At 39.1% G+C, this 13,179-nt stretch overlaps 1 protein-coding gene across 1 annotated transcript; it reads right to left on the reverse strand.

Annotated features, from left to right (window-relative positions):
* Window positions 1-1,816: 1,816 nt before the first annotated feature.
* cdc16 (cell division cycle 16 homolog (S. cerevisiae)) lies at window positions 1,817-11,814 on the reverse strand. The gene is made up of 18 exons (XM_073474382.1): window positions 11,639-11,814; window positions 11,383-11,437; window positions 10,637-10,734; window positions 10,381-10,419; window positions 10,101-10,241; window positions 8,885-9,044; window positions 8,663-8,757; window positions 7,930-8,063; window positions 6,981-7,060; window positions 6,803-6,852; window positions 6,641-6,714; window positions 6,406-6,531; window positions 5,542-5,694; window positions 4,569-4,632; window positions 4,407-4,468; window positions 3,270-3,405; window positions 3,091-3,181; window positions 1,817-2,594 (listed from the first exon to the last, which is right to left on the reverse strand). The coding sequence occupies exons 1-18, from the start codon at window positions 11,684-11,686 to the stop codon at window positions 2,341-2,343; spliced, it is 1,860 nt and encodes a 619-aa protein (XP_073330483.1). The 5' UTR covers window positions 11,687-11,814; the 3' UTR covers window positions 1,817-2,340.
* Between the last annotated feature and the right edge of the window lie 1,365 nt (window positions 11,815-13,179).

The following is a 13,179-nucleotide window of genomic DNA, read 5'->3' on the forward strand; positions in this document are numbered from 1 at the left end:
TTTATAAAACCTTTACAGTTGCTTGATTAGTGGTTTATAAAGTACTCTATTGTGTGTTAACTAAACCCTGAATTTACATGTATTAGTGATGGTTATCCTAATTTGTTACCAATAACATAGCTAGTTGAATCAAAGATCAATCTCTTTTTACAACCACTGGAAGAAGAAGTCAGAACTTTACTGGTAACATTAAAGCAGTGTGGAAAAACTCTGTTACAAGGGGAAGTTGTGCATATATTCTAGTTTCACTTGTGTTAATTACAAAAGTAGGCTATTAGTCATGATCAACTTGAAGTACCAAAAGTAAAATTACTCATTATGCAGATTCCACCATGACACCAGGCCATGCATCTGGTTTTTACGTATCATTATTACACAGCCATCATTAGAAAACAATCCAACACTCAGATCACAAGTCCACAAACGCCTTCATGTAAGTATCCTTTGCATCACTGCATTAGAAACATGTGCTGCACCAAGAAGGTAGTTGTGTGTGTCCATTTTCCACTGTACAGCTGCAGGCTGGACTCAGTTCAGCAGTCCCTCAGTGTCACCGTGTAGGTCCGGAGTCGGGCTGCGGGGCTTCATGCTGAGCTGATCCGGACAGGCCGAGCTGCCTGCGGGCACGCTGCCCGCAGAGCTCCAGCAGTCAGGGTGGGAGGACTGGCTCACAGACCGCCCGTGGACGTCTCGGCAGGGAACTGAGGACAAACCGAGAGGTCCACAAAAATAACTTGTCAAATGGAAACGTGGGAAGTCACACTGAAGCTGGGCAAGGTGGCTGGATTTAATGCACTGATGACAGCTTTTCCTTAACATCTTCTCACATCTTCCTCAGGTAATTCTTCAGTAGTCTACCGAGCAAACACGCACTATGTGGATTATTTTTCTGAACACATAAGATATTAAATCTTTAAAAATCTATTTTAAAGCAAATTCTTAAGCTAAAGTCCCGTGGCCGACTAAATGTATGAGATGCAGGGAGTTGGATTCATAATCTGACCATGAACTCACCACTGAGGAAAGTTTGCCTGCCCCGGCTGCTCTCCACACTCAGCCGAGGTTTCTCTGGTGTCGACACGGAGCTCTTCAGGCTGGGGACAAAAGTGGAGCAGGTGTCCAGGTCCCGGCACACCTTGTCTTGGCTGTAAATGACGGCAGACTTAGACGGAGTACAGCCCATCTCTCCTCAAATTACTAAAGCTGCTCTCCATCGGAAAGAAGGTCCAGGAGGTAAACGGAGAAATACTGTCTTGACTGTGAACATCATTGTGTGTTTTCACTTGAGCCTCTGAGAGCTCACTCCTCCCCTGAACCACAACATGACATCTGAGAGGACGGACAGAGCTCCACAGTTTATCACCACATGTAGCCTACATCACTTGTTTTCTCTGGAGGGGTTAGGATTAAGAGGTAAAATCTCTGTTTTACATCATCAATGACTATACGAGCAAATGTTTGTTGAAATTATATTTTTATTTTAATTTAATTCATTTAGTGGTTTACATAACTTTGCAAGTTATCATCCTGCTACAGGTTTTAAATTGAAAGGAACTCATCCATTTATACATGTAATCTACAGTATCTCAATAAGTGCCTTGTCAATCATTTTGTTGATATAACAAGTAAGTAGAAATATTGGACTATACATACAAAATCCTTGATGATATTAAACCTATAGTAGCCCTTATGACATAATATTGGTTTTATGATCACACTTTTTTCTTTCTAACACAAAACACAGATACATTAAGATTTTTAAGATAAATTCATTGTTTATTGTAGGAATCGCAAGAATTGTTTTCACCAAACCTGCTTGTATTGAGCTGGCTCTTTATTCAACATGTAAATCCACAGGTTAAGCAACAGGGAGGGTCCTGCCATAGGCAGCAATAGGTAACTTATAGTCTTTTAGATCTGATGTGAGGTGTATGGCTGTGTTTGCTCTGTTCAATCAAGTGTCAGAGGACCACATGCTCCCAGTGTCTTCAGGCTTAACCCAAGGTCCAAAGTTAACCAAGTATTCAACCCCTTAACCAAGGCACATGTCAATTCCCCTTTTAAAGTGCATTCTTGCTAAATGAATACGATGTACAGCAGGTGCTGTAAACAAACTCTTCACACTCTTTTAGTCATGTTCATAATGTTCACAATGGCATATTCTATGTTTTGTCACGTACAGAAACAACCATATCTAATGCACAACAGGGAGAATCCACAGGAAACCTTTGGTGGAGGATGGGTGCCAAGAGTTTTGGCTTGATAGTAGTCCTTGGGCTCGGATATGTGTACCTATGACAACCTGTTGCTAAGACAGTTCCACCTCCTGACAGGATGACATCACGTGCTGGTGTCTGACAAGGTGTCTAACATCACATCACTCTCATACATATCACACTCCAGGGTTAAAGAGAGTCGCAGAGGTGTCCCAAGCATCATCTTGTCCTGATTGGACAGTGGCGTTTCCAAGGATGTGATGCTGGTGTCTTCCAATCTCGGCGTGGCTAGAAGCTCACCAGGCTCTGATGTGTTCAGCATCTTCATCAGTGCTGGAGTGTTTAAGCTGCCTCGCACCTTGTCGTTGATGTCTGTGCCTTAGTGGAAACAAATGACAATACTTTCTGTTTTAATATTCATTGGTGTGAATATATTAATACTTGCCACAAAATGAACATTTTGGCTGACACAAGTTCAAAAATTCTCATTTGCCTCTTGTGGTATGTGGCCCTGCAGATAGTTTGGGGTTTGGGTTTAAGACATCTGCCACTGGGATTTGTGTTGCCACTCCAACATTTTTTCTGTTGATCTCACCTTCATGACAAATCTATGCCCAAAGACCTAGTTACCCTGGATAAAGCCAGTAACGCACACTAGGGACTTATTCCTCAGTATGAACTAGATGAAGTAGTTCCAATAAAAACTCATTCCACCGCAGTCAGTGAAAAGTGTAGAGACAAGAACAAAAAGTATTACTAACACTAGTACAGCTGAATTCCAGCTTCATAACTGTCAAATAATCACAATTCTTTTGAAACCATCTATAAAAGATGATAATAATTCCACTGAAACTGCAGTATAGTTGTACCCTACCTATATAGGCATCTGTGTCACCAATGTACATCTCAATACAGTGGCCAAGCATCGTCACAGAGAAAGTGTCGTCCCTTTTCAGTCCAAGTGCCTGCACAGAAAGAAACCAAATCAGCATCAAGCATTTCTTAAAAAAAAACACGTATTGACAAAAATCAACCAATGAAACACCGGTGTACCGTATGAAAGTAGTCAATTGCACTCTCAAAGTCGCCCATGAGGCTGTGCACGTATCCTATGGCAGCGTAGGTGGAGGCGTGCTGAGGGATTAACACCAGTGCCTGACGGTGGTACTCCAGAGCCTGGTCGTACTTTCTATGGAAATAAACATCGTCGTAAAGACAAAATCAGTGGAGTCAACACATTTCATAAGCAGATGGCAACGGTAAATTGAAGTAATTTAAACTGAATTATTTAAATTTTCCATGACTGTGTTTAGTGATGGATTGACAACAAATATAGATGATTGACAACAAGGATATAGTCATTAATTTGAGTGCTACAATAAAACAACTTGACAAGGGCACTTTTTGTTTCATTGAAAGCTGCTGTATGTTTGAAGTTTATCGTGAATGACGGCATCATGACGAGAAAAAAAAAAGCGTAATCGTACAAACTTCACACATGACTACTACATGACATATATCAAAATTACAGATCCAAACACTGTATAATAACCATTATTAAAGCGGCTACAGAGTTCATAATGATACGTTAAAACAGAAAACTTTATTCATTTTCAGTAATACAAGATTATAAAAGGAATACATAGGAGGAATAAAACCTTAGAAAGACCATGAATGTTTTAATGACGCACCCACAACCTCCAAGAGGCTTACACACTACATGGATCAAACCCTCTGTCTTCATAAAAACTATCAAAGCCTTTCAAAACAACCACTTGTTTGGCGCACATTTCACAAGCCACTTATGACTATTGAATGGTGGCTATGCATAATTCATTAAAGGTTTATTTCATGAATTCTCAATGAGGGCCCTACCTATGCTGAATGACTGCAACAGAACAAGTGTTAAGCACATCTCTGAAAATGGTTTGTAGCAGGCTGGCAGAAAAAAAGGTCAATGAACAAATTAGAGGAGATTGCACGCCAACTAATCTTCTTCATTTATCAACTCAGCCTAAACTTATCCTCCCATAATAGTACTATACTGTAGGTGCTGCTCGAAGACTGAAATCTATTATGCCATTTGGAAGAAAGGCAGAGATGTAAGTGCAGCCCACTCCTCCTACTGGGCCTATTCAACAGCATTCATTAAAATAGAAAATTGAACAGTAAAATTGGCTCCATACTTACTTCAGTTTCCGACACACATGACCCAAGTTGTTTAACAAGGGCTCCCATTTGTCCACAGTGACCTCAAATTGAAAGAAGAAAAAAAAAACAGATAAAGTAAGTATCCCTCGCAGAGACATGGTCGTGTTTTCACTTTTATGATTAAAAAAATGTAGCAGTTACCTCGTTCCCTATGGCTTTGATCTTCTCCATTGCATCAAGAAACAACCTCTCTGCAGTCTTCCAACTAAAAAAGCAGATATGAAAGACATTCTTACAGCACATCTGAATCTTCAATAAAATAGTGTGTCAACCCGTATGTGTAATCTGTGTACCCTTCATGTGTGGCTGCTGTTCCAGCTCATCTTTAAATCAGGTGCATTATGAGTTACGCAAATTTGTGTATATACCAATTTCCTAGTTTTAAAAGGGTCAGTACCCAGACAGAGAAAAAACATACACATTTTGCAGATATTTTGGATTTTAATCTGCAAAGTTGTATATGGACGGAAATTTGTTTGTGTTCACAGCAGGAACACATTATACTTAACAAACCGTTCTGTCAACAGTTTTCATAGGAAGTATTTCATCAGCAGAAAGTAGTTCCAATTAACACAATGTTGATTATCCACATGTTAAAACCAGCGCACATTAAACTAAATCTATCTACATGGCTAGATACCACTTATTAAGTAAATGTGTCTTTTTGTAATCTGAATGATTTGACCCTAAAGAGGGACAATTTAGATTTTTCCAATCAGATGCTACAATGTAAATCACTGATAGTTACAGCAATGTGTGTTAGCTAATGCACAAAGTAATGTAAGTTGCAATAATTTGATGTAAATCTTTCTGCCAGCAGCAATGCAGGATTGCAGCAGAAACAATTTAACCCAAAATTCCTTCCCTTCTAAAGAAAATAGTCATTATTGGTCATTCATTCATTGTTGATTACATGTAGCAGCCATATGTGATTATCAGCAACTGAAATGAACAGCACACAGTTCATATTTCAAAAAAGACTTTTTAGTCAGTTAAAACCAGCTTTTACAAATACCACCACTGTGTGCCATTTGTGCTGTCAATAACATGTATGGTTCCTTTTTTAACTAGAGGCCTGAGTGTGATCATGTGTGTTTGTGACTGCATGACTCACTCTCCATTTTGAAAGGCAACCACCGCCACCTCATGTATGACAAATGGGTCCTCAGGAGCGATACTGAGAGCCTGACTGAAGAAACGTTCGGCCAGCTTGGAGTTATTGGTCAGACCGTACTCCAGGCCGATGTAGAGCATGGGTAAGTGACACCTGATGAGAGAATACAGGAGACATCAAACAAGGCCCAATGTATCCCTACTTTATGTTTGAATAAAATCTTTGGAAGCCATAAAAACTATTGCTGAAGTTAAAAAACAGACAATCTTTTAATATTGTAAAGTATGTTTAACAGCCACGGATGAGTGCAATAATGAATTTCTTTGCTTTTGTTAGAGAAGTTGCCCTAAGTTCCTACAAAGGTTTCTGCAGCCAAAAAAAGGCCAATACCTGAGCCTGCCTTCTTTTGCAGATTTGCATGTTTTCAAGTTGTCGCTCTGAATGCAGACAGTTTTAATTGTAAAGACAAGCTAAGATACATTCACAGAAGTAGAAACATTTTATTTTAGCAATATACTACTAGCAACACCATTATTAGATGAGCATTTGGCTGAGCAACATCTACAACTTGTGGACGTTTTTGGCTGACTTTAAAATCATAAAAAATACTTTTAACAAACGAATCACATAAAAATTACCTCTAAAAGTAAAACTCCTGCACTATCAGTAAAAGAAATGTGGGGTTTAGTGACAAGTGACTTGATAGTCTGTGCCTGCTCTCCAACATAGTCAAACAAAGTCAGCTGCAGAGCTCAAATGTAACTTTTCAAAAGTAATAACTTACAGAGACATGCTTTTCTATCAAATAACACTGAGCTAATAGGCTAATACACTAATAGGCTGAGCTGAAGGACGTGTACCTACCCTTTCATCAGCTGGGCAGCAGTGAAGTAGGCAGCCATTGCTTGGTCGTGCTCACTCTCCACGGCAAATGAATGGCCATAGGCAATCCATGCAGGACCATATGTCCTCTCCAGCGTGGTGGCTTTACTACAGGAGAAAACACAAAACCCAATATGCATAACTGAGGCTAAAAATAAACACTCTGTAATGTGGCCTCAAACAGGATGCACTTCCTTTCGAGTGTGCAGATGCATACCTCAGGTACCGCCGAGCATGTTCGTTTTTATGGCCAACCATGAGATAATAGCACCCAACTGCAAACCAGGATACCTGAGAAGAAGTTGTTGTTTAGTTATCAAATACTGAAAACTATGTTAAGAGTGAAACAGACGTATAGTGATAAAGTTGCAACACTTACTGGGTTGTTGGGATACAAGTCGACAAGTTTGTGCGAGAGGTAGAACAACTCTGCAGGGAAAAAAACACAAGAAAGCTCAAAACTGTGTAAAATGAAATAACCATTATACTGATGGGAAGGTCAAACAAATACACTAAACATTCTTAATGCATGAATTAACAGTTGATATTTATTTTACCATTTGCTTTTCCAAGCTCCACCAGAGTTCCTATGTGGACTGGTAAACAGTTGGCATGGAAGGGGTCTTTGACCATCACCCTGGAATAGAAAAACACAGCTGCATTCAACTGCCCTGCATTTTTTTTTTACTCACAAGAGATAAGATTGACCTTTATTGATCGTCAGTGGGAAATTTGGGACATTATACTGCAGTACCTTGTTAACCTTTTCATAGTGTGGAATCCAAACCATTTGCCTAATTAACAGAATATCCACAGTATCCTCAAATGTATCCATATGTAGGTAAAACATATTTTATTTTGACCAAGCTACCCATCGAGCTGTCTTCGCATCATAACCATTATAGAGTAAATACAAAATGAGAAGATAAACTCATGTCAGCTTTCTACTGGGAAACACAAGCAGGATAAGTGAGCCATGTTTTACGCTCATTATCTCCCAGTCGGACAATGATCACAAGTAATTAAATCTGACTTCAGTAAAGTAAGCTTTCAAGCTACAGCAATGAAATCATGTTCTTACAATATGAAATATTGATAATATTGGGGCACTGGCAAGAGTTGCTGCTGCCAGATAAAACACAAGGGATGTGAACAAGGTAATATAGAGTAAAATTATCCATTTTATTTTAAACTGCCATTTTAAAACCTGCACAACTGCAATGAGAGGTATTGTGCTCAAAGGACATTATTTATCAGCTAGTTTTGTTTGACTGTTACTCTACAATGACATCATAGATGTGTATTAGACAAAATCACTTTGTGGTATGAATTTCAGGAAAATTTGTACAGTAAAGGAAGCTGCACACTGTACAGAGCTGAGATATTACAATATGGATAAAGGGCATACATTTCAAGAGCAGCTCCTTATGAACCTCTTCATTATTTGCAGTGCAATTTGACAAATTCAACACACAAAAATTTGATAGGAAACCTGAAGACACCTACATTGATGTGAGTTTGTAGCACATCTTGAAATCACAGTTATAGTAATGTCTCTCAGCAAGAGACACCACTACATCCAAGTTGTCCTGAAGACCATTGACCATCTCTGGCACCACCAAATCACTGGGCTTGTTATACTACAGTAGGAAAGAGAAGCAGGGAAAGAGAGCAAGTGTTTATGCATGTATATGAAAGGTGGGTGTAGGGTTTAAGTGTGAGTAGGTGGGAAAAGAGTAAACAAGGAGAGGAGACAAGGAGATAGATGAAGATGGGTCAGAACAAACAAAGGCCAGAATATCCATAATAGACATTTGCATTTCAATTTTTAATGACTGTATTCAAATGAAGCTTGGCAACACTGTAGGGGACCATTTGGTTGTTAGCTCTCAAAGAGCTCATATTAATGGACAAGGCAGGATGATGTATCTGGGATTGACTAAACATATACAGTTTACGTTTATTATCATTCTATGTAACAATGTGGCTCAATTATGTGCTTTTAATAATTCCTGGACAACAAAGGAACAATAATATGTCTATGGCACAGAGGAATAAGCCATATCAGGCTTTAGACAATATTTGTTAGTCGGACTGATTCATCATTGTTTTTTTCATGGGATTACTTGGTAACAAGAAGAATAAAGGATATCATCAGCCTTACCCTTTAATCAATCACATAACTAAAAGAGAAAAAGTGATATAATAATTTTTTAGAACACATGCAGAGCCCTCCTACCTTCTTTAACTTATTCTCAAATAGAAAGTGTAACAGCTCCTCCTCTTCCTCGGTGCACTGTTGACTCAGAGGAAGTGAGTCAAGGAAGTCTTTCTCTATTGAAAAATGAACACACGTTTCACATACATTGCTGTTGTACATGTTACTGAAATGATAATAAATGGCAAATATGTGTAGACATTTTTAGAATGAATGCACATCATGGCCACAGCTCAGCCTCACCTTCCTGTGCAGTCAACATGTGGTGGGATGTTAAAAGGTCAAAGGCTTCAAAGCAGTACACATCCAGTTTCAAGGCCTCTTTGTAGCTGGAGGTGGCCAGTGGTCTGTTGTCCATGGCATCATAGATCTTACCCCGCAGGAGGCAAATGGAGCTGCTGACCTGAAATATTTCAGAGAGGGAAGAGGGAGAGAAGAAATGCAAGTCTCTCGTAAATGTCCATAATTTTACTCATAACTTCATATATTTTTAAGGGCCATCCATAATAATAACAGGAGTGGATTAAAGCAGCAGTCTGAAACAACTCGCGCATCTTGACATGGAAGACATTTTATGTCAACATTAAATGTCACATAACATTCCTGCTCAATCATATCTGCTGCACTCCACTGGTTATTACTGACAATGCTTATCTCTTATAACTACACTATAATCTGCACTAGCTTTTATGTTATTGAGTCCATCTGCTCAAAATTGCATCAGCATGACCGGCTTGAAACCAATGAAGTCTTGTCAAATTATATATACATACATGTACATATACATATATATGCATAGCAGATGGATTCAATAACATAAAAGCCAGTGCAGATTATAGTATTTTAACATCATAAATAATCTGATGTTGACTTAAAAACAACAATCTCATACAGGGGTACTGGGGTAAAAAATAATAATTGTTAGTTCATAAGATGCATTTTTAAAATCCAGCCATTCATGTTTTTGCAGTGTGTAGGACATAAACACTCTATAGGGCTTTTCTTGCTGCATATTTTAGCCCTGGGCTAAGAATGTGCAGTGTGAAAATCCCTTATGCCAATCAAGGTTGTAGGAAGATACCTGAACAACAGAAACATTTCTAATGTTGGTTTCTGAACTTGTGAATGGATTTAAAGGGACTGAATATATGGCACTGTATGCATGCAAACATGTTATTATTACCAACAAGGTAAATAAAACTGTACTTGGTGGTGGGTGTTTTTGTGGGAACTTGAACTGCACATGGCTGAATGATCTGGACACTAAAATACATTTAATTGGTACAATGCAGCCATGAATTTGCAGCAGCAGCATTTAATAAAAACTCTCACCTATGCAACATTACATTATGGAAAAATAATAAATAAGCCAGTTGAAAATCTATTATCTAATTGAAGCACCCAAATCATAGGGTTGTATTCAAAATATTCCAGAATTTTAGTGGCAGCCCAAACTTACCGAGGCAGGGGACATGTCCCAATCCTTCGCTGACTCTGGTGTCCCATTGTCCTCTTTCACACTCCTGTCCAACAGCTTCTTACTTGCTGGCTCCTCTGCATCCAGGATATCCAAGGCTTGCTGGAACTCTTTGGCAGCATACTAAATAAAAAAACAGTCAGAATATTGTCAATCTGACGCACGTACAATATCTGGCAGGTGAGAAGCTTATATTCTGCAATTTATCAACATGTAGAAGAAGGTTTAGAACTGATAACATCTGTATTTTCCAGTTACTTACATGGCACCTAGCAGCAAGATACTGACAGGCTCCGTACAGCTGTGTGTGAGAAGACAAGTGTTGATTTAAACTGGGGACTGACATAAGGAAGATTACGCTATCGATGATTTTGTAGTAATTGGTTTCATTTTGATTTAAACACATAACAAATCATTACATACTCTTCACGTATTGAGTTGTGTTATAAACATAAACTCACTTCACAACACATAGCTTTGAATGGCATACATACCATTCACACTTGGCCTGCACTTACCTTGTCAAGTTTTCGCGAACGGAGGGCATGGGAGGCTCTGTGGTACTGTGAGGTCAAGTAAAGGCACTGAGCTAGCCAGTAGATGTCCTGGGGATCCTCTGTATGCCAAAACAAAGATGTAGGAGAGTCATGACCAGACACACACGGAATGTGTTACTGCGTTTAAACACATCTCCACACCTTTGTGCATGTGTGGGACAGTCCTGTGTCATGTTCAGTTAGCAATAAGATCAAAGTTTGTGGTGTAGTGTGACAATATGTCAAAAATTAGATTTACCTTAGAGGCAGTAGGTATGAAAGTATGTATGCTTTAGATCATTTTAGTTTGTTTTAATGTATTACGTTTGCTTATTTTGGCTCATCTTTGTCATCTTAAATGAATAGTGTAAATCACTTTAACTAACAAAACATTCCGCTGAATCCAGCAGATTTTCATTATGAATCACCGCTGAAAAGTGTAAGTTAAATCCACAGAGTCCGTTTGGTTCTGGGTCATCACTGACAGGCTGCACAGCACCGTTACAGCTGTTGGTAAGCTACTGTTTTGACCGCCATCATCACGAGTAAAAAGTTTCCTTTCAGCTAAATTGCTAAGTACCAATGACAAACAAGAACAGGCACAAAACACGAATACCCTCCCTAAAACAGAGCCTTACTAACATTAGCTTTGTACGTTTAGGTAACAGGTTGGTAGGTTAATTATGCTATCATCCTGGCTAGTCTTAAACAGCACTAACGGCACTCACCGTGAGAAAGGGATGCTATCTTGTCGGCCCAAAACAGAGCACTTTGATACTGTTGCTGTAAACACACACAAAGACAGGGTAAGAGTCACTCAAATGTACTTTTTATGTTGCGGGTGGCTGTCTGCCTGGTCGGGTGATAGCTTGAAGTTAGCCAGGCAGGCAGTCTATGAATGTTTGTAACCAGTGACGCCAGGTTTGCACTCAAGCTAGCATTAGCTAGCAACACAGAAACTCAGAAAGAAATCATAATTCTTACCTGGTCAATGTACTGTCGTACTCGCTTTCGAAGTCTGTCGAGATTCATTTTGATATTTTTTAGAATTATCTCTCTGACTATCAGAAGTATGTCATTATTAGAGACACATAAAAACAGTGTATCAAACAGTGGACAGAACAGTACGTGCTAGCTTGCTAGCTGCGTAAAATCAAATCCGCGGCTTCTCTCTGCATCGGGTGTTCTGCAAAAGTGTGCCCTACGGAAACTCATACTGGACAGATAGTTCCGCGTTAACTAAAAACTTTCACTATTTGCAGTATGCTTTATTTTCATTATGAAAAAAACAATACATATGCATTTAAACCATTCATTTATTTAAAAAAAACCAACATTTTATTTGCATTTTTATATCAGCAGTCTTACGCTTGAGTGTGTTAGGTGTATGAGGGGTGTTCCACCAGGAGGGGAAATGTTTAAGCATTTTGAGGGGGGTTATCTGCTGTAGGTGTCAGAAGAACCAGGATTCTCAGGTGTACCTGGTGAGATGGATTTCTCAGGTACATTTGGTTCAGGAGCTATGTCTTGCTGTATCTCTCTCCCTGTACCCTCTGTTTTGCTGGTTTCTTCCCTCTTCACATTTTCCTCAGTCTCTGCTTTGTCATTGGCCTTGTTGTGTGTGTGAAGCGTTGATCTTTTGTTCTTCATCACAGTCACTGCACTTTTTGAGAATGGGTTTCTTTGTCCCTGGTATTGACATATAAAATGAAGTCTTTATATTGTGTACAGTAATGATCACATGATACAATTTGTGCTTGATAAATATATTACAGATTATAGCTTGTGCATTGTAAATGAATAACAGCAGTCGTGTAACTATGTAAAATTTAAAAAAATAAATAAAGTAACCTTTTGCTGATTTGCTGTTGTTCGCGGGTAATGTGCAATCCTGTTCATCCCCTTGAGAGTTTTGAGCCAGTCCTCATGGAAGGTTCTCGCATCATAGTGAGACCTGCAGTGACTCAGACGAGACTGGATCATCTTATTCTCCTTGGCAATTTGGAGCAACTCCTGCTGTCGCTTCTCCATGCCAAGGCTACAATGAAGAGTAAACACATGCTTGGCTACTGGGTTTTTAGTTTCAAGGGCGACCTTATTTTTTGGCAATACAACTTGTTGCTTGATTGACTTGACAACCTGAACTAACCTTTTTCTCTCATAGTAATTCCTGTTGTCAACTTGTCCAGTTGTCCTCATGATGTGTTTTATTCTCTCCTGATTCCGTTTGTTTTCCATCTGAATCTTCATTGTCCTCTCCTCGTCAATCTTAATACAATAACACATTATTGGAAACACAAGCAGGATTTATGCTACGGCAAGTTTTGCTAAGATGCTTGAAATAATAATTTGTCATAGTGTGAGACTTTGCAGGAAGGTTTTGGCACTGAAACATCTGCTGCCACCCTATGGACATGATGTGAGTTGAGGTGAAAACACGAGTGCTAAAACACCAACCTGAAGTTTCTTCAGATTGAGAGTCAGGTGAGCATATGTCTTTGGTGGAGTTGCGTCAATTGTTGGTT

Source organism: Pagrus major, chromosome 9 (assembly GCF_040436345.1).
Source record: "Pagrus major chromosome 9, Pma_NU_1.0".
Classification (NCBI taxonomy): Eukaryota; Metazoa; Chordata; class Actinopteri; order Spariformes; family Sparidae; genus Pagrus; species Pagrus major.